At 37.7% G+C, this 20231-nt stretch overlaps 1 protein-coding gene across 9 annotated transcripts in view; it reads right to left on the bottom strand.

Annotated features, from left to right (window-relative positions):
* ST7 (suppression of tumorigenicity 7) overlaps positions 1-20231 on the bottom strand; it is a 357848-nt gene that overhangs the window by 124676 nt on the left and 212941 nt on the right. For 6 of the 9 annotated variants that reach the window (XR_004957295.1, XM_036246192.1, XM_036246193.1 and 3 more), the window contains exons 6-9: positions 15475-15550; positions 13307-13375; positions 11266-11420; positions 8742-8839 (exon numbers count right to left, since the gene is read on the bottom strand). Coding sequence is in view for 8 of the 9 variants with exons in the window: in XM_036246192.1 (XP_036102085.1) it covers positions 8742-8839; positions 11266-11420; positions 13307-13375; positions 15475-15550 (398 nt within the window). In the remaining variant the exon portion in view is untranslated. The remainder of the gene's footprint in view (positions 1-8741; positions 8840-11265; positions 11421-13306; positions 13376-15474; positions 15551-20231) is intronic. The other 3 variants (XM_036246196.1, XM_036246194.1, XM_036246199.1) reach the window with 1 other exon arrangement.

Here is a 20231-nt window from a genome sequence, read left to right as displayed (position 1 = left end):
AAATCCAGCACCCATTTCTTATTTATTTATTTTTTTAAAAATTTGTATCATTGAGAGTATTACAGATGCCCCCTTTTTTTCTCCCTTGTCTCCCACCTCCCAGTTCCTGCCCCACCCCAGGCCTTCAACATCCTATTGTCTGTACCCATGGGCAATGCATATATGCATATAAGTTCTTTGGTTAATCAATTCCCATACTCCATCCCCCCCTTCCTTCTGAGATTTGTCAGTCTATTCCATGTTTTCATGCCTCTGGTTCAAGCTCTCATTTTTGATAAAAACTCTTAGCAAAGTCGTAATAGAGGGATCATAACTCAACATAATAGAGGTCATATATGACAAACGTACAGCCAACATCATACTCAATGGGCAAAAACTAAAAGTGTTTTCCTTAAGAACAAGAACAAGACAGGGTTGCTCATTTTTGCGACTCTTATTCAACATAGTACTGGAAGTCCTAATCATAGAGATCAGACAAGTAGAAAAGATAAAAGGCATCCAAATTGGAAAGGAGAAAATAAAACTGTCATTATTTGTAGATGATATGATACTGTATATGGAAAACCCTAAAGACTCCACCAAATAACTACTAGATTTAATAAATGAATTCTGCAATACAGCAGGATACAAAATTAACATCCGAAGATGGACAGCATTTTTATACACCAATAATAAACTCTCAGAAAAAGCAAGTAAAAATACAATTTCATTTACCATTGCAACAATAACAAAATAAGGTACCTAGGAATAAACTTAACCAAGGAGGTAAAAGACCTGTTCTTGAAAAACTACAGGATGCTGAAAAAAGAAATAGAGGAAGATAGAAACAAGTGGAAGAATATACTGTGTTCATGGATTGGAAGAATTCATTAAAATTCCATACTACCCACAGCAAACTATAGATTCAATGCAATTCCTATTAAAATAACAATGGCATTCTTCACAGATCTAGAACAAATATTCCAAAAATGTATATGGAACCAAAAAATAGCCATAGCAATCCTGAGAAAGAAGAACAAATTGGAGCGATCACAATACCGAATATCAGGATATACTACAAAGCCACTGTAATCAAAATAGCCTGGTACTAGCACAAGAACAGGCACATAGATCAATGGAATAGAACAGAGACCCCAGAAATTGACCCGTTCCATTATGATCAATTAATATTTGAAAAGGTGCCAAGAGCATATAATAGAGTACAGACAGTCACTTCAATAAATGATGGTGGGAAAATCTGACAGGTACATGCAAAAAAATGAAACTAGATCACCAACTTATACCATACACAAGAATAAACTCGAAATGGATTAAGTCATGAAACCACAAAAATCCTAGAAGAAAACATAGGCAGTAAAATCTCAGACATCTCATGTAGCAGAATTTTCATCAATACATTTCCTAGGATAAGAGAAGTAAAAGAAAAAATAAACAAATTGGACTACATCAAACTAAAAAGCTTCTGCACAGCAAAAGAAACCATCCTCAATATGCAAAAGGAATCCACAGTATAGGAGAACATATTTGCCAATGATCCATCTGATAAGGGGTTCATTTCCAAAACATAAAGAACTCATACAACTCAACAAAAGGAACACACACAATCCAGTTTAAAATGGGCAAAGGACCTGAATAAACACATCTCCAAAGAGGACATACAGATGGCCAAGAGACATATGAAAAAATTCTCAACGTCACTAATCATCAGCAAGATGCCAATTAAAACAACTATGAGGTATCACCTTATACCTGCCTGAACGGCTACCATCAATAAATCATCAAACACGTGCTGGCAAGGGTGTGGAGAAAAGGGAACCCTAGTACACTGCAGACTGAGGCAGCCACTATGAAAAACAGTATAGAATTTCTTCCAAAAATTAGAAATAAAACTGCCATTTGATCCAGCAATCCCACTTCTGGGAATATATCCTAAGAATCCCAAAACACCAATCAGAAAAAATATACACATTCCTATGTTTATGTTCACAGTAGCGTTATGTATAATAGCTAAGATCTAGAAACAGCCCAAGTTGCCATCAGTAGATAAGTGGATAAAAAAGATGTGGTACATTTGCACAATGGAATACTATACAGCTGTAAAAAAGAATGATCTCTTAACCTTTGTGATGGCATGGAGGGACCTGGAGATTATTATGCTAAGTGAAATAAGCCAGTCAGAGAAAGATAAATATCACATGATCTCCCTTATATGTAGAATCTAATGAACCAAATAAACCAATGAACGAAATAGGACCACAGACATGGAAGCAAGGAACAGACTGACAAACCTCAGAGGGAAGGTGGGAAGAGATTAATCAAAGAAATTATATATGTATATATGCATAACCCATAGATACAGACAATAGAAAAGTGAAGGCCTGAGTTGGGGCAGAAATTGTGTGGAGGGTGGCTAAGGAGGAAATCAAGGGGACATCTGTAATATTCTCAACAATAAAATTAATTTAAAAAAATAAAAAATAAGATTTGCAAACGTGAGAACACAATGTCACTGTTCTCATAAATTTTTGTTTGAAAAACAGTTACTTTTCATAAAAATGTTATTTGTGTTAACATGTAATGTATTTGTAATTATTATTTTGAAGTAAATATTTTTAAAACAGTTTTAGTTTATACATGATAAATATGATATCTAAAGATAAAACGATGAGTATCAATAGACAGACCCACAAATACAAAAGTTTTGGGGTCCTTAATTATTTTAAATGGGTTCTGAGACCAAAAAGTTTGAGAACCACGGGTCAATATTAGCATCTATTTTTTTTTTTTTAACCACCTGAGGATATGTTTTTATTAATTTTGAGAGAGAGAGGAAGGTAGAGTAAGAAAGAGAAAGAGAAACATTGATGTGAGAGAGAAACATCGATTGGTTGTCTCCCGTACACACCCCAACTGGGGATCAAACCCACAACCTTAGTAGGTGTCCTGACTGGGAATTGAAACACCAACCTTTTGGTGAACAGGATGACACTCCAACCAACGGAGCCACCCAGCTAGAGCAGCATCTATTTTTAATTGAAAAAATGTTATGAAACTATACTTAATATTTACAACTTTCCTTTTCACAGAAACTATATAACCTGGACAATAAAGGTAAGAAAAGCAACCCTAACTGAGTATTTACTATTCATGAAGTCCTGTTCCAAGTGCTTTGCATAGATTATCCCATTTCATTAGTACATCAACCCTATGAGTACTTCTGATGATAGGTGACTGGTAGACCACACTCTCAGAAATACTAACTATGTAACCTCGAACAAGATGTATGTCAAGGGTTGTTATGAGAATTAAATGAGTTTATATTTGTAAAGCACTTAAAACAATGCCTAGAACACAGTAAATAGTATACAAATATTTGTCAGCACTTAGATGGTATTTAAAACTATGAGTCCGAATGTAGTCATCCAGAGTTGTCAATGAAAACAGAACAGAAGGCTCAAGATTGGCCAGGGATAATTCAAATTTTGGAAGTCAGGAAGCTTAAGAGAATCTAAGCAGGAAGACTGTGAGATTTTAGAAGAACTAAGAGCACATGGTTTCCTAAAATCAAACAAATAAAATGTTTCTAGAAGGCTGTGATGATCTGTGTCAAATGAGAGGACAGGATACTGAAAGAAGCAGTGTTGCAGAGACAGAGAGTGAAACAATAATGGGGGAGAATGACGCAGAGGTCTGCAGAAAACTACATAAGTTGGGAAAACAGGTGATAAAAGTCTGAGAGCCTATCTTCAACTTTCAAAGGAGCTACAGATTTTAGGAAAGAAAGGCAGACAATGATATGGAAGCAGGCTCAAGAAGCAAGGAAGACCACTACTGCACATCAGGCCTTCACATTCTCCTCTCTCCTTCCCATCCCTCCAAACAGAGCCACACCAAACCAAAATCTTCTAGTTCTTCTAACTCTTCATACCTCAGGATTCCACTTTGGGAAATCCCATCTGAGACAAAACATGTCCCAAACCATCCCACATTAAGGGTTCTGGGAGAAACTGATCATATCTAGGGAGGCTTGTTCCACATGAGGGGAAGCTCAGACTACTAATGAGTGAACGAAACCCGATGTCTGCCTTGAAAAGATCATTTCAGGATTCTCTAAACCAGTGGCTCTTAAATGGGGAACAACTGTCCCCCAAACGGGACAGTTAGCTATGCTTTGGGTAGTAACAAGGGAACAGTTGCTACTGGCATCTAGTGAGTAGATGTAAGGGATTGCAGCTAAACACCCTACAATGAGAAGTACAGCCCTCCACAACAAACACTTACATAGTCCAAAATGTCAATAATGCTGAGACTCAGAAACCCTACTCGAAACTTGGGGCAAGAGGAGCGTTTGGTTTCTTTCATACAGGCAAACATTCCCATCCACACCAGTTATCTATGCCAGTTCTGAGTGAGTATGGCTAAGGGGCCAGACCAAACAGCCTTATGAATTCTATTCTAAATCTGTTCAAATAGGCCAAGGAAAGACAGAAGAAAAGCTTGAGGCTAGCTAAATAACAAAAGTTAAAAAATAAAATAAATAAATAAAAAAGCAGAAAGAGGCACAATACCAAAACTGAAAACAAGCAAATAGATTTTTCTTTAAATTTTAGAAAGCAAAAAAAATGCAATCCTTTTCATTTTGACTAATAACACATTACATGAAGTTCAATAGCTGGCATGCTCTCTTAGCTCCATCCACTGTCAAAACATTCCTTCAGTAAGGTGCTTTCATTCTGTTGATTGCAAAACGAAGCTAATTTAAAAAAATTTTTTTTTTCCCTTTTATTGATTTCAGAGAGAGGAAGGGAAAGGAGGAGAGATAGAAGCATCAATGAAAGAGAACATCAATTGGCTGGCTGCCTTCTGCATGCCCCCCACTAGGGATTGGGCTCACAACCTAGGCATGAGTCCTGACCAGGAATCAAACCGGCAACCTCTTGGTGCATGGGTCAATGCTCAACCAATGAGCCATACTGTCTGGACAAAAGGAAGCTAATTTAAGTGGGGTTTTTGAGAAAGCATCCTGGAAATTCAAAGTAATTCATGTGTTGTTGTTTTTTTCAAAAAAGCCATGAATCTTGACATAAAGAAACCTATGTGTTCTTACCTCATCAATATTTCACTTGCAGTATCAATATTTTATTAGACTCATAATCATCTACAGCTGGACTTCTAGAATTTCCTTTCATTCTCTTTCAGGATATCTCTCTCACCAAATAAGTTTTCCCTTCCTTAAGGGGTTTCCAGAGAAATTTAGAGAATTTATCCTCTATATGGAAGGCATTCTGACTCTAGCATTTCTATTTCCACTTTAAAATCTGCTCTAGGAAAGTTTCAACCAAATGCATGAGGAGAGGATGGCTGTGTCTTAAAGAAAAATTAGATCCCCCTGCTTAAAGGCTTTATCAGCATGCTGCCTAGAATCTAGCTTCCCAGCAAGACGGTTTATGTGCATGTATGTTGTTAAAGTAATGAACCCGTCACTGCAGTCCCGTTTAAGTATGACCTGTGACCTGAGAGGAGTTAGGCCTAACCAACAATTGTCTCCTGCAAGGCTGGTACCAGCTGCAACTTTAACAGAGAGAAGGATCCTCAAACTCCCCTTTTCCATTTGGGTGCCAGGAGTTTCTGAAGGAAAGAGCACTCGGAATATTTCTCTTCAAAACACATCTCCAGTATGTGTGACAGTGTCTTTCACAGGACTGTTATTAACAGTAGGTCCCACATCTACTGGATGATCTATAAACCCCATCAAAAAGCAACATGTGGGATTCCAAAATGGTGGCAGAGAGAATGGGAGCTACACAGACCGTCTCCCAGGACCAAACTGGAATTACAACTAAAATAAAGACAAATTGTCGAGAAAAAGCAGCAGAAAAGCAGCTTGCGACAACCATATAACCAGGTACACTGAATCGATCCTGGTAGGATTGCGGAGGTGCAAGATGGGGGCTGGGAGCCCACAGACAGCAGCAGCCTTAGCTGTAAGCAGCGCCCTCGGGTTAAACTCCCAAGCGGCTCCACAGCCCAGAGCTGGGACAGACACTAAAATAGCCACAGCCACTCACCTTGGGCTTCAGCAGAGGGAGGGCGGACTGGACTGGAACTGTGTGGGGACACTCAGGATTTGGAGGGCACTCAAAGCTTTTGCTGAGTTGCAGCCATGCAGGACGGTGGCCATCTTACTCCTTCCCAGGGCTCTGGGGAGAGGTAACCCCCTCCCTCCGAGGTCCAGCTCCACCCAGGTGGGCCAGTGAAATGCAAATTGAGGATCATTAACAACCAGCATCTGCCCCACCATTGGGAAATCCCCTTATGCTGAGCACCTGAGGGAGTTTTTCATTCAACTGAGAACCCAAGGCTCTTCAAGTAACCACTACTGATAACCTCCAGGCAAAAAGCTAGAGAATAATTGTATCATTCCTGGGCTAGCAACTCTAACCAGGAAAGTAAGACTTGACAGTGGTGTTTAATGTGGGTCCTCCCTCGCTCATCCAAACCCAGGAGAGGTAGCCACAAACAGCAGAACACCAACACCCACAGGGGAAATTTGGCAGGCTCCAAAAAACCAACATGTATTGGTACTCTAATAATATGACAGATTTTTTTTTTTTAGAAAAGTAACCCAAGGAGCAAATACATATAAATACACATACATACATACATACATAAATATGTGTGTACATATATGTAGAGAAAAAAAGAGAGATTGCTTAACTGATTGACTGTCTCATTCAAGAAAAATAAATCAGAAGTATCCCAAAATGTCCATCAGTAGAATGGGCAAGCAAATTAAGGCATACAGTCATCCCTCGTTTATCGCAGTGAACTCGTTCCAGACTCTAGCAGTTGTACCTGGTGTTGAAGGATTCCCGGGGTGCTCGAATACATAGGCCTACAGTCCATATGTACAGTAATTTTAATTGTAATTATAATGCAAGGTTGTATAATTGACTCAGACAACCAAGCACGCACTGTATTATTTTCACTGTCTTGATCAACTTTTTAATGAATATATTTGAAAAAACCGTGATAGAGCAAAGCCGCGAAAGTCGAAGCGCAAAGTGGAGAGGGATGACTGTGCATATATAATGGAGAAAAAAAATAGGGGAAAAAAACTCTAAGCATGTTTTCTATTTGGCAGTCGTTTTCACATAATCACATTTCTTTCTTCCCATCACTCCCTAAATTACCATTTTAGGTCAATTAATTTAAGACAAATGAAAAGCCAATAAAAGAGAAGTAAATTGCCCTGGGTCACAAAACTAGTGAAGAGAAAGGTAAGATTCACATCCAAGTTTTTGGACTCCCTACCCAGCATTTATCCCACTGTATCCCAGACTTTCCTCTAATATCTATATTTGGATTAGGTCAATAAATGCAATAATAAGTATAAAATAATATTAAATAAAAATCAAACTATTGTAAAGATGTGTTGGTTTTAATCATGTGAAATTTATATATATATACCAAAAATGATGATAATCCAAATGAGGCTGATGGAAAACAACTAAATTTAAAATCTCCTGAGTTTGTTTTTCTAATGAAGTTGCTTAAGCATATAATACAGAAAATCACCAAAATCTGTTCCTCCACGCATGCCTGTACCAGGCTAATTAAGGTTAAGAAAAAACAATAAATATAAGCGGCTAGTGTGGCTAAGTGGTTGAGTGTTGGTCCCATGGACTGAGAGGTCCCAGTTCGATTCCTGGTCAGGGCACATACCCAGGTTGTGGGCTTGATCCCCATTGGGCGTGCAGGAGGCAGCTGATGGAGGTATGCCTCTCACATTGATATTTCTATCTCTCTCTCCCTTCCTCTCTCTATAAAAAAATAACAATAAAAACATATTTCAAAAAACAAATAAATAAATATAAAACACCTCATAAAGGCTGAATGCAGCTGTGCCAGGTTAAGATAGAGAAATACCCTGTCCTTCATAAAATTCTCAGCTGTTTCTCTGCTATATCAAGAGAAGAAACTTCCACAAGTTAAAAAGCTTCAGGGGAAGTTCATACCTCTACAGAAATATCCTTTTCCTAAAATTAGCACTTGTACATTATAACAAGCATTATTTAAATTCTTCTGTCAACCAAGGAAGTAATTAAATCCTGAGAGATTTCCTTTACACAGTATATCTATCACTTTTAGTCAAATAAAAATCACTTCAGAATCTTCCTCCTCTTGTTCCTATCCTCAGGTCTAAGGAAGATACTGCTGTTTAATGGAGTAGCCAGAATCCAAGCACACATCTCACTTAAGCCTTTACATAATGTTATAACTTGCAGAAATAACCAGGATCGTTTATTGAAATCTTCCTAACAACTACACTTTTTTTTTTTTTTTAATTGAGTTAGCTAAAATTACTTATCTCATTCTTGGTTTCTGGTTACAGCCTCAAAAGTTTAATAGAAGGACATCTATTAAGATTTCTTTAATATGCCAGTCACTCTATTAAAAACTTTGCATGTATTATCCCATTTAATAATAATAATTATTGTTATTATTATTATTGTCCTAATTTTACAGATGAGGAAACAGGGAATAGAGAAGTTGAGTAACTTGCCCAAGATCACCCATCTAGCATGTTGGGAGCAAGAACTGACCCAAGACAGTCTGGCTCCAATGCCCATGGGATCACCATACCACAACTGGTATTCTTTACTATACTCATTCAGTGGACTCCCCTTTCTCTAAGTCAGGTTCATCACTACTGTTCTCAAACACAAATTTAAACTCACATCTCTCATCATTTTCACTGCCTCCCTGGTCCTTCCAAGTCTTCTGGCACACATTGCTAGCCTTCTTTTGATGTAGACCAAGACATTGGTGTCTCGTCCTGAAAAAAAAAGATATAGAACACCAAAATTACAAAAAAAAAAAAAAAAAGCTTTCAGCTTATCAGCAAGAAATACAGAGGCCCATTTGCCATGCCCTTAAAGTAAAACTAAAGAGAAAACAGACTGCTCCTTAGTTTTTCCTTACATCCAGGAGCAGTGACAACTTTGTTAACAGAATGCATACAGAGTAAAGTCAAAGTCCTTAGACTTGCAAAGGTCAAATCATGTAACTGATTCTCTAATCCATGATTTTGAGTTAGGATGTTGAATAGTTGATAAATAAAATCATCTGCCGCAAGTGCTGGGAAAACGAACATACCCACATTGGATGTAGTTTACAAGCAAGAATTCCACATTCTTCAAGTGTGCATGCTTTTGGAGAAGATGCAAGAGGTGAATCTCAGGTTGCATCCTGATGAACTATTTTTTTTTCCTTCTTGACATTAAGTTTGGAGAAGCCTCATCTTGAACTTCTGTTTTATATTATTCTTCCCTAAACATCAGTGACATCATAATCATCTCCAGGTCCCCAAAGCAGTCAATTTTAGATGGCAATGTAATACATTCCAGATATGACAATAGAGTATGCAACAAAATGAAAAACTACCCTAGAGTTAGAGAAAGCACTGACAAGCTAAATAGTTGTAATAATAGTCACCAAAATGGATCTTAAAAAGTACGTTAACAACTTCTTATCTTAATCTTTTATTTAATTATATGTCTTTTGGTTTTTGTTTCCAGACCAGAGCGAACATGCATACGCTTAATCCTCAATAAAATTACCATGTTTGAGAAAAATATGATACACGTGTTATAGATTAAGTTCATGTATAATATGCAGCTATTAAAAGATGTTAAGACTAAAGTCCTAACTTTTCAAGTTTTAAACAATGAGAACAAGATGTGTGCTGAAAATCTGCCAAGTACCTACAAATTATTTTAAAGATGTGATTATATTTGTTTGATATATTTAGGAAATAGATTAAAAGATTTAATTTACAGAAGAAAAGAAACAAAGAAAATTTCTTAAGTTATAGGTTATGTAATTTTATGTATTAATCCTCATTTAGTTCACAAAATAGACCTTTACTAGTATGTCTTCAAAATTTGTCATACATATTTTTAAAATCAAGATATATTTAGTAATTTGAGACTTGATTTACATATACTTACTGCAAAATAAAAATAAAATCATGTGTATTAATGGGTTGTGTGGACCTATTCATGTATACACAGGCCATAATGAAAAGATTTGCTGCACCTTAGTCACAGAGAGTAATACACTTTGTTTCTGCAACAAATCCAAGTATATCACTAACATTTAATTTTATAATCTCAAATATGAAAGAGATACATTCTTACTCTCCAAGTGGCAGGAGGGAGAAATTAGGTGAGAGAAATCCCACTTTAAGGAAATAACCCAAAGTTAGATTGGAGGATGAAAACACTTCCTCTCAAGAGGATTGATAAAATTCTGTTTAAACAACCAAGAAACTGGTAAGTCAGGGGGCTGGGAGGATTCCAGAAATGATTTTGTTGTCCTGTTTTTATACCATTCCCCCAAAACATCACTGACTCTCAGTTCAGTGTACTGAGGTGAAAGGTCTCATTTTAAAGTTATCTTAAATAAAAGAAGTCATTATTTTTCATGTAAAAAGAAGATAAATTAGGAATTCATGGCTCTTTCTCTCTAAATAAGAGCTAAATACTGAGACAGTCACCAATAACTGTTATATTCTTTTTTTTTTTTTTTATCCTCACCTGAGGACATTTTTCCATTTTTTGTACAGATAGAGTGGGAGGGAGAGAGAGAGAGAAACATCGACGTGAAAGGGACACATCGAGTGGCTGCCACCCGCACGACCAACCAGGGCTGGGGACAAACTGCAACCGAAGTATGTGCCCTTAGCGGGAACCGAACCCGGGTCTCTCCGTACCGCAGGCCGATACTCTAACCGCTGAGCCAAACCGGCCAGGGCAACTGTTATATTCTTTATGGTCCTATTTCAACCCATGCTATAGAAGACCCATAAAATAAAACCTTTGATAACATTAATACTAATTTAAGTCCTGTTTCCCATTAGGACTTAAAGTTATGGGGCAGAGAAGCAACTGATAAACAGATACATGAAAAAATTCTGGGGAGAAAAAAAGTTACCACTAAAAATTATTATCATTTATTCTTGGAATTAGGAATATCTAATTCCTAAGAAAAGACAATCTGAACATTAATTTGAACAGTATTGAAGCTACAAGTTAATTATGTATTATGCTCTTATGGGAAAGAAAATATAAGAACAAAGAAAGGCAAAAACCAGTATTTATTCCCATCTAAGGGAATCATATTTTGAACTGGCCTGAAAATTTTCTGATTAATCATGTTACAATTCTGATCCCCAACACCTCAACCTGGAGGAAACCTTACTATGTTGGGCTTCGTACTGGGATCCATGATGCTGTAGCTGCTGAGAACGCCGGTAACAGCCATCCCCAGCCTTCAGGGCCTGTTTAAACAGCTTTTCTGCTTCAGCAATGGTTGTTGCTTCCTCTTCAGCCAAGAGAATATAAGCAGTTGCACACCTGTCCATTCAGATAATAGCCACCATCAATTAAAAATTCAAGGACATTGTAATAGCTGTAGGAGTGCATGCAGAAGGGCAAGGAGTTAACAACAAAACATGCAGAGTGGCCAACTGGTTCATGCACTCCTGTTTGTAGTTGTTGACACAAAATAATGGTACAAAAGAAATGTCTGTATTTTAGCTTAAGAAGTAGGATGCATAGTGTTAGGAGCATGGGGCTCACATGGGGACTCTGCCCCTTATTAGTGTGTCATTTGGGTAAGTTATTACTCTGCCTCCCTGATGGAGAACAACATGGAATCTATTTGTTCACAATGTTGTTGTGAAGGTTAAGTAAGGTGATGCATGTAAAGTGCTCGGTGTGGTAGCCAGCATGTGGTACATACTCAATAAATGTCAACTAACGATGGTGATAATAATAGCTATTATTAAATATCTCCTTCCAACACTCAAAGTTAGAGGTACTGTATATAAGTTTACTTCTGTTTACTAAATATAGAGTCTCTATTCTCAAACACAGACTCAGTAAATCAAGTAAGTTACTCATTGAAAGAAACAGCGCTTCAACATCTCATTAGTTACCACTGATGTTCTATGTCAGAGAACACTAGAACCTCCAGACAGTGTTATTTATGAAGAGCTCAAAATTTGATTCAGCCTTAGTAGCAAGCAAGCATTAAATCTCATGCCTTTAACAACAATAGCTACCCCTTGTTGCTTAGTATATATTAAGCACTGTATCAGGCACTCAACATATATCGTCTCATTTAATACTTTCAACAGCCCCCTAAGGTAGGAAGCCACAAAGAATAAGCAGTTAACTAATGAACAAGGGGATCTCTTGGAAATTTAAACCTTCTAAATCATATAAGAACAATCCAACTGCCAAAGAAAGGGAATGTAATAGAGAAATGCTGAGGCCACAGCAGAGCACACAGATCTTCATCTACACAGATCCTTTTGGTTTCCTTCTTCTCCACTGTCTCTCTGGTGGTCATTTCCCTACTTAGCAGAACCTCCATCAGACCACAAGAGAGAAAGTAAACAGAAAGTAAAACCAAATGTTACTTTTACTATTCATAAAATGCAACGGCCAGCTAAGAAAAGGAGGCTGAACTTATGTTTTAGGTCACTAGTTAATCTTAGCCTTGAGGAGGGGTCTTGGAAGTTCTCTAGCCAGTCCATCCAGTTTCAGGCAGGACTGATCAGTGGAGTTTAAACTGAATGTAGTGAGGTAGGGAGGAAAATGCCCAGGAAAAAAAAAAAGCTATAAACCAATTACTATGGAGGGCAGTAGATGTGACTTGGAAAGAACAATAATGATGGTGAAACTGCCCAGTAATTCACTAGAGAAAACAACTGGGACAGGCATCAGGAAGCAATTCTTAAGGCTTCAGATACCGATATATAAACATGGGTCAAGGGTAATGAAGTGAAAATTGAGATTATAATACTGAGTGGTAGATACAGTATCTGAGGAATCAGCTTTAAGATTATAGTTGATGGGCTGGAAACTCAAGACAGGTTGGGGCTAACTTGCTTGCTTTGTTCATTTATATTACAAATAGTATCTTAGGAGGAGAGGCAGAGTAGCACTATTGGCCAAGAAAACATACATCTATGTAGAAACTCATGAGTCTGGGGTAGAAACATGCTAAGAGCTTATGAGTGAAGGAGAAAAGAAAGAGCAATAGAAGTGCTAATGATTGGGGAATACAGAACAGACTGCTCAGCTCGATGTAAGATACAGATGATGCGTCCTTGTCACAACACAATACACATACAGAAGCAAGAAATTGTGGTGATGGGGGTATCAACCATCCAGATATCTGCTAGAAGTCTCATTTGGTTAGACATAGGGTACCCAACAGGTTCTTGACTTACTTTGGTAACAATTTTATCTCCCAGATGGTAGAGGAAGCAATTAGGGGAACTTCAACTCTGGACCTAATTCTGACCAAGAAGAAAAAAATAGTTGGTGAAATGAAAATCGATAGGAACATTCAGAGAGAGTTACTATGTCATTTTGGAGTTTGAGGTAATCAAAGAGGGTAAGGTGAACTTTAAAGAAAAGAAGCATGACTCAATGGCATGAGACTCAGAAGGAAAATAATTTAAGAAGGTTGGGTAGTGTCCAAATGCTCAACTGTAACTGCAATTACTATGATCCTCTCAGAAAGAAAAGAGGGGTGACAATTAAGAAACCAATGTGGCTGCACAGAGATCTCTTACAAGGTCAGATTTTTAAAGAACATGTAAAAAATGATGGAAAGAGGGCATGTAGTGAAGGACTATAAAAGAGTGAAATGAGTTTATAAGAATAATGTCAGGAGAGCTAAAATTCCAAATTAGCTTAAGCTTACAAAACAAAATAAAGACAAAACAAAAAAATGCTAAAGACAACCATCTATTCCCTGTTTTTAAATTATGTTTAAGGCCCTAACACCAACCCAATTTCTCCAAAATTATTACAAAAATAAATAAGCAAAAAAGACAAACAACACAACAACATTAAAACAAGGAATGTTTATGGTTAGTAGCAGCAGATAAAGAGAAAGCAATACTTTCTAATTCCTATTTAGTTCCTGGCTTCTCCATCAAGGAGAATGATTGTCAGACTAAAAAAGGGAGAAGAAATTAAACTCTAAAATGGGTAAAAAGATCTAAGATAGCAAATAAATGAACTACAGTTTATCCTAAATGAACTACTATACTGGGATGGGCAAAACCCAGGAAGCCAACAAACATAGGCAGGCCAAGGAGTTGCTCTCTGTGAATAGTTAAGGACTCAAAGAATGGAGAGGTACTAGAAGATGAGATAATACATGTAGTATAAATGTTCAAAAAGGGAAAGAAGGCAGACTTTCCAAACTACAGAACTGATTTGGAAAGATATTGTAATGGATTATTAAAGAATAGGCTCCAAGCATTTTAAAAAGAAAGTGAACACTGGAGCTAGCTTAAACTCACTAAGACTAAGCAATTCAGTGTGTGCTAGCTTAATTTACTCTAATAGATTTACTATCCATTAAAGATCCATAGATACAACTGGCATTCTTAAAATCAAAATGGAGGAATATGGGCTGAATTATGGTATAACTGGTGGCTTAGTAATTATTTGAACAATACCAAAGGATGATGATTCATGAAGACATGAACCTGGAGGGTGGTTTCTATATGTCATATCACAGGGATCTATCCCTGACCCTGATATTTTTATCAAAAACATGGATGACACACAGAAGGCAGGTACGTCAATTCTGTAGATGAAAAGAAACTGGAAAATAAATATTTTGCATGACAGAACCAGAAACCACAGAGATCAACAGGTTATAATGGCAGGATTTCCATCTCTCAAGTGAGTATTTTTTCTAAGATAGCTGAAGAAAATTCTGTAACCTTCTTCAGAAAAAAACATAAACAGTTTAACAATGACCATTAGGCAGGGAGTGTTAAAGGTGATTCAAGTACCAGATGGGTGGCTGAGGTAAACAATCTTTAAGATCTCTGCCAACCCTGAGCTTTTATGATTCCAACTTCAAGAATCTTTCTCATTTTCCAAGATCTCCAGAAGATTTCCCAGTCTTCCTTGGTAACCCACAGAATGTTTAACAACAAAGCACAGCATTTCCTCTTATCTTTCCCTTGATCTTGAAATATTTTTAAAGTGTAATTTTTTCACCTTATGTTTTTATTATGTTTTTCCCACTAGCAGAAGTTCTATCTAGAAAATGTGATGGCTGAAACAAGCCTTCTGTAAAATTTTACGTCAAAATGTTTTAGATATGTAAAGAACTGTATTTATTTTATATACTTACAATATCCCATGAATAGCCCTTGAAGGATTTAATTGAACATTATAGCAAACCACTGAGCTGCTCTCTAAAATGACTAAAATCAACTTCACAAAAAGATTTTTTATAAATCAATGCCCCCCAAAATAATCCTCAAGTTCAAATGCATAGTTTAATATCAGTATCTCATCAATGCAACTGAATAGATTCAGCAAAGAATACAATTTCCTTTTTAAAAGCAATATTTTCCCCACTTACTCATTTATCTCTAAGGCTTCATGAGCTGCAGATATCCTAGCTTGGGGGTTTCTCTCCCTCCAGGCTTTCTGCATTACTATTTTAGAAAAAGAGAAAAAAAGCAAGTCAATCAATACACACAATTAGGAAGACTCAGTACAGGACTATAGTTGAATTAGTAGTTTTAGGCTTGGATTACAAGGAAATATTTCACTACCAAGAGGGTCAGCCCAAACCTCCAAGTAACACAAATGCATTCTAACTTGCTTTTCAACTGTCCTTCAGTTGCTGCTATCAAAACTTTCTTGTCCTCACAAACTACAGATCTAAATCTTATAGACTACTTCATTGTCTATAATATTACAATCTTGATTAAGATTTCTTAATCAAGAAGAGGCACTCTAACAGATATTTAATATTTCTTTTGCTCATTAATGTCATTTGTTGTTAAAGAATATATATTATTTTACACATTTTCAGATGACATTGTTACTAATCTCTTTCTTCTACATAGATACAACATAACTGCTATTGGTCATTTGCCCAAACACCTACTATAGGCTCTGGATATTAGAAGATTTTAAAATCTTTTGAAGAATTATCAGTTGGGTCAGATGAAAGTACTTTAGGCTTTTGCTTAAGATGTGTACCTGTTTATAGTGATAGCTGTAAACCTAGTTTTCATATACCAGAGCAGTTTGATGTATATTGTGGGAAGCTCAATGCTTGGAACATTTATTTCACTATGATGTTCCACCATGACAAAAAGTACCATTTTAAAAAGAGTTACAATCTCCTTATTTAATTTGTTCTATAAATTTGTATCCTCTAAGTTACTTTCTTAGGTATATGTAAGTATACCTTTTCTTAAAGATTTTTTTCATCTATTTACTTTAAGTTTAGTAATATAAAAAATATCAGGCCCTGGCCGGTTTGACTCAGTGGTTAGAGCATTGGCCTGCAGTCCGGAGAAACCCGGGCTCGGTTCCCGCTAAGGGCATGTACCTCGGTTGCAGTTTGTCCCCGGTCCTGGTTGGGTTGTGCGGGTGGCAGCCACTCGATGTGTCCCTTTCACGTCGATGTTTCTCTCTCTCTCTCTCTTCCTCTCTCTCCCTCCCACTGTATCTGAACCAAAAAAAAAAAATGACCTCGGGTGAGAATAAAATAAAATAAAAAATCAGTAGGAATATTTATAACTCAAGCAGTGTCAAATGCATGCTCAACAAAGTCTTTTCTAGGATGGAAAACAAATATGGATTCCAACAGCTAAGCCCATGCCCCCATTCAATTCTAATGAACCAATAAATAAACATATAAATCACTATAATATACTCTTTAATCATTTGGATTCACTAAATCCCAATGACTAACTCGAATATCATTAAGAAAACATGACCTTTCATTCTATCTCAACCAAGGATTTAATTAGCTTCATGTAAGAGTTATATATCTTCAAAACATGTAAATCCAACTTTGAAATCTTTTTTAAAATAATATTTTAAATTATAATGAAGGGACTCATTTCTATATCACTACTTTATTGTGATAAAGACTTTACAGTCAGCCCTCGTTTATTGCGGTTTATAGACTTTACCATGATAAATAAATTTCTGCAAAGTAGGATTCTTTCTTTATACAATTGTCTCCCTATTTGAAAAAACCACAATAGCCCTGGCCGGTTTGGCTCAGCGGTTAGAGCGTCGGCCTGCGGTCCTGAGAGACCCAGTTCGGTTCCCGCTAAGGGCGTGTACCTCGGTTGCAGTTTGTCCCTGGCCCTGGTCGGTTGTGCGGGTGGCAACCACTCGATGTGTTCCTTTCACGTCGATGTTTCTCTCTCTCTCTCCCTCCCACTCTACCTGAACAAAAAAAAAAAAAAAAAAGGAAAAATGTCCTCGGGTAAGGATAAAAAAGAAAAAACCACAATAGAGTGAAGCCGCAAAAGTCAAAGCATGAAGTGGCGAGGAAGAACTGTATTTAGGTATCAGAATTCTGGGTTCCACTAGTCAATCTCCAATTTAATTTTTATTTGTTGGGGTTTTTTATATTAAATCATTTTTTTATTTTTCAACTAGAGTTGACATATATTATTATATTAGTTTTAGGTGTATGCCCAGTGATTAGACATTACATAACTTACTAAGTGACCATCTGATAAACCTCACACCCATCTGACATCATACAACATAGTTATTACAATATCACTGACTATATTCCCTTATTATAATATCATTGATTATATTCCCTATGCTGTACTTTACATCCCCATAACTATTCTGTAACAACCAATGTGTACTTCTTAATCTCTTCACCCCCAACATCCCATCCCCCAACCTCCTACCATCTGGCAACCATAAAATGTTCTCTGTATCTATGAGTCTCTCTCTTCTGCTTATTTTATTTTTAAGATTCAATTGTTGATAGATATGTATGTATTGCCATTTTACTGTTCACATTTTTTGCTTCTTCTTATTTTTTTTAATCCTCACTCGAGAATATTTTCCCCATTTATCTTCAGATATGAGTGGGATGGAGGGAGAGAGAGAGAAACATCGATGTGAGAGAGAGACATCGATTGACTGCCTCCCCACACAACCCCAACCAGGGCTGGGGACCAAACCGCAACCAAGATATGTGCCCTTGACTGGAATAAAAAATGTGAATCTTGGGTTCGTGGGCTGACTCTCTAACCACTGAGCCAAACTGGCCAGGGCTTTTAAATTTTTTTTAATCCTCAACTGAGGACATGATTTTTACTATACTTTTAGAGACAGAGGAAGGGAGAGGGAGAGAAAATCATTGATGTGAGAAACACTGACTGCTTGCCTCCCATACAAGATTGACCAGGTATCACACCTGCAACCTGAGTATGTGCCCTGACTGGGAATCGAACCTGAAGCCCTTTGGTGCAAGGGGCAATGCTCCAACCAACTGAACCACACTAACCCAGGCTTCTACTTCTTCTTAAAGAAGACTCTTCAATATTTCATGTAACGAACTCCTTTAGCTTTTTCTTGTGTGAGAAGCTCTTTATCTGTTCTTCAATTCTGAATGATAGCTTTGCTGAGTAGAGTAATCTTGGTTTAAGTCCTTGCTTTTCATCATTTTGAATATTTCTTGCCAATCTCTTCTGGCCTGCAAGGTTTCTGTTGAGAAATCAGCTGACAGTCTTATGGGAATTCCCTTAGAGTTAACTGATTTTCTCTTGCTTTTAAGATTCTCTCTTTGTCTTTAACCTTTTGCATTTTAATTATAATGTGTCTTGCTGAGGACCTCTTTAGGTTCATCTTTTTTGGGACTCTGTACTTCCTGGGCATATATGTCTATTTCCTTCACCAAGCTAGGGAAGTTTTCTGTCATTATTTTTTCAAGTAGATTTTCAATTTCTTGCTCTCTCTCTTCTCCTTCTGGCACCCCCATGTACAAATGTAGGTATGCTTGATGTTGTCCCAGAGGCTCTTTACACTATTCTCATTTTTTTGGATTCTTTTTTCTTTTTGCTGTTCTGATTGGTTGTCTTTTGATTCCTCATCTTCCAAATCTTTGATTTGATCATTGGCTTCATCTACCCTGCTGTTGATTCCCTGTAATTTATTCCTCATTTCAGTTAATGTAGTCTTCATTTTTGACTGGTTCTTTTTTATGTTTCCTGTTTCATTTTTACTGTTTCTTATCACTTTGCTGAAGTTCATTTACTCTTCCTTTAAGTTCAGTGAGCATCCTTATAACCAATGTTTTGAACTCTGCATCTAACAGATTGCTTGTCTCCATTTTGTTGTTCTTTTTTTTTTTTTTTTTAAATCCTCACCCGAGGATACTTTTCCATTTTTTGTACAGATAGAGTGGTAGGGAGAGAGAGGAAGGGAGAGAGAGAGAAACATCGACATGAAGGGACACATCGAGTGGCTGCCACCTGCACGACCAACCAGGGCCGGGGACAAACTGCAACCGAAGTACGTGCCCTTAGCGGGAACCGAACCCGGGTCTCTCCGGACCGCAGGCCGACGCTCTAACCGCTGAGCCAAACCGGCCAGGGCCATTTTGTTGTTCTTTTTCTGGAGTTTTGTTCTATTCTTTCATCTAGGACATGGTTCTTTGTCTCCTCATTTTGGCAGCCTCCCTATATTTGTTTCTATGTATTAGATGTCTTCCAGGCTTGGTGGAGTGGCCCAATGTAGTAGGTGTTCTGTAGGGTCCAATGGCACTGCCTCCCCAATCACCCAAGCTGGTTACTTGAGGTGTGCCCCCCATATGGGCTGTGTACACCCTCCTCTTATAGTTGAGCCTTGATTGCTGTTGGCATGCCAATGGGAGGGATTTGTCCCCAGGCCAATCAGCTACAAGGACTGTCTGCAACCACCTACCACCGACCTATGACCACTGTGGAGGATCAGCTGTGCAGAGACCCACCCCACTGAGCAAGACTTCCTTCAGCAAGGCTTTGGTGCCCATTGAGTCTGCCCTTTGAATGTGTTACTTATGGAAGTGGTTAGATGATGGTACTTCGACATGATCTGAAGGAGTCCACTGGGGCCTTCCAGGAGGTGCAAGTCAAGGTCAGCTGATGCCTATGTTCTGCCTGGGGCAACCCCACATGAGCTACAAAGCGATTTGTAGATGGCTGCTACTTGTGTTGGCCTTGGAGATGCCCCTTGAGGCCATGCTGTAAACCAAGGCCAGCTGTTGGTAGTGCCAGGCCTGGGGCCACTTATTGAGAGGTATGGGGCATGCTGAGGCCAGATACTGCTAGTTTGAGAGATTTTAGGAAAATATGAAGCATG

Source organism: Molossus molossus, unplaced genomic scaffold (assembly GCF_014108415.1).
Source record: "Molossus molossus isolate mMolMol1 unplaced genomic scaffold, mMolMol1.p scaffold_m16_p_7, whole genome shotgun sequence".
NCBI lineage: Eukaryota > Metazoa > Chordata > Mammalia > Chiroptera > Molossidae > Molossus > Molossus molossus.
This window is presented reverse-complemented; position numbering and strand designations above follow the sequence as displayed.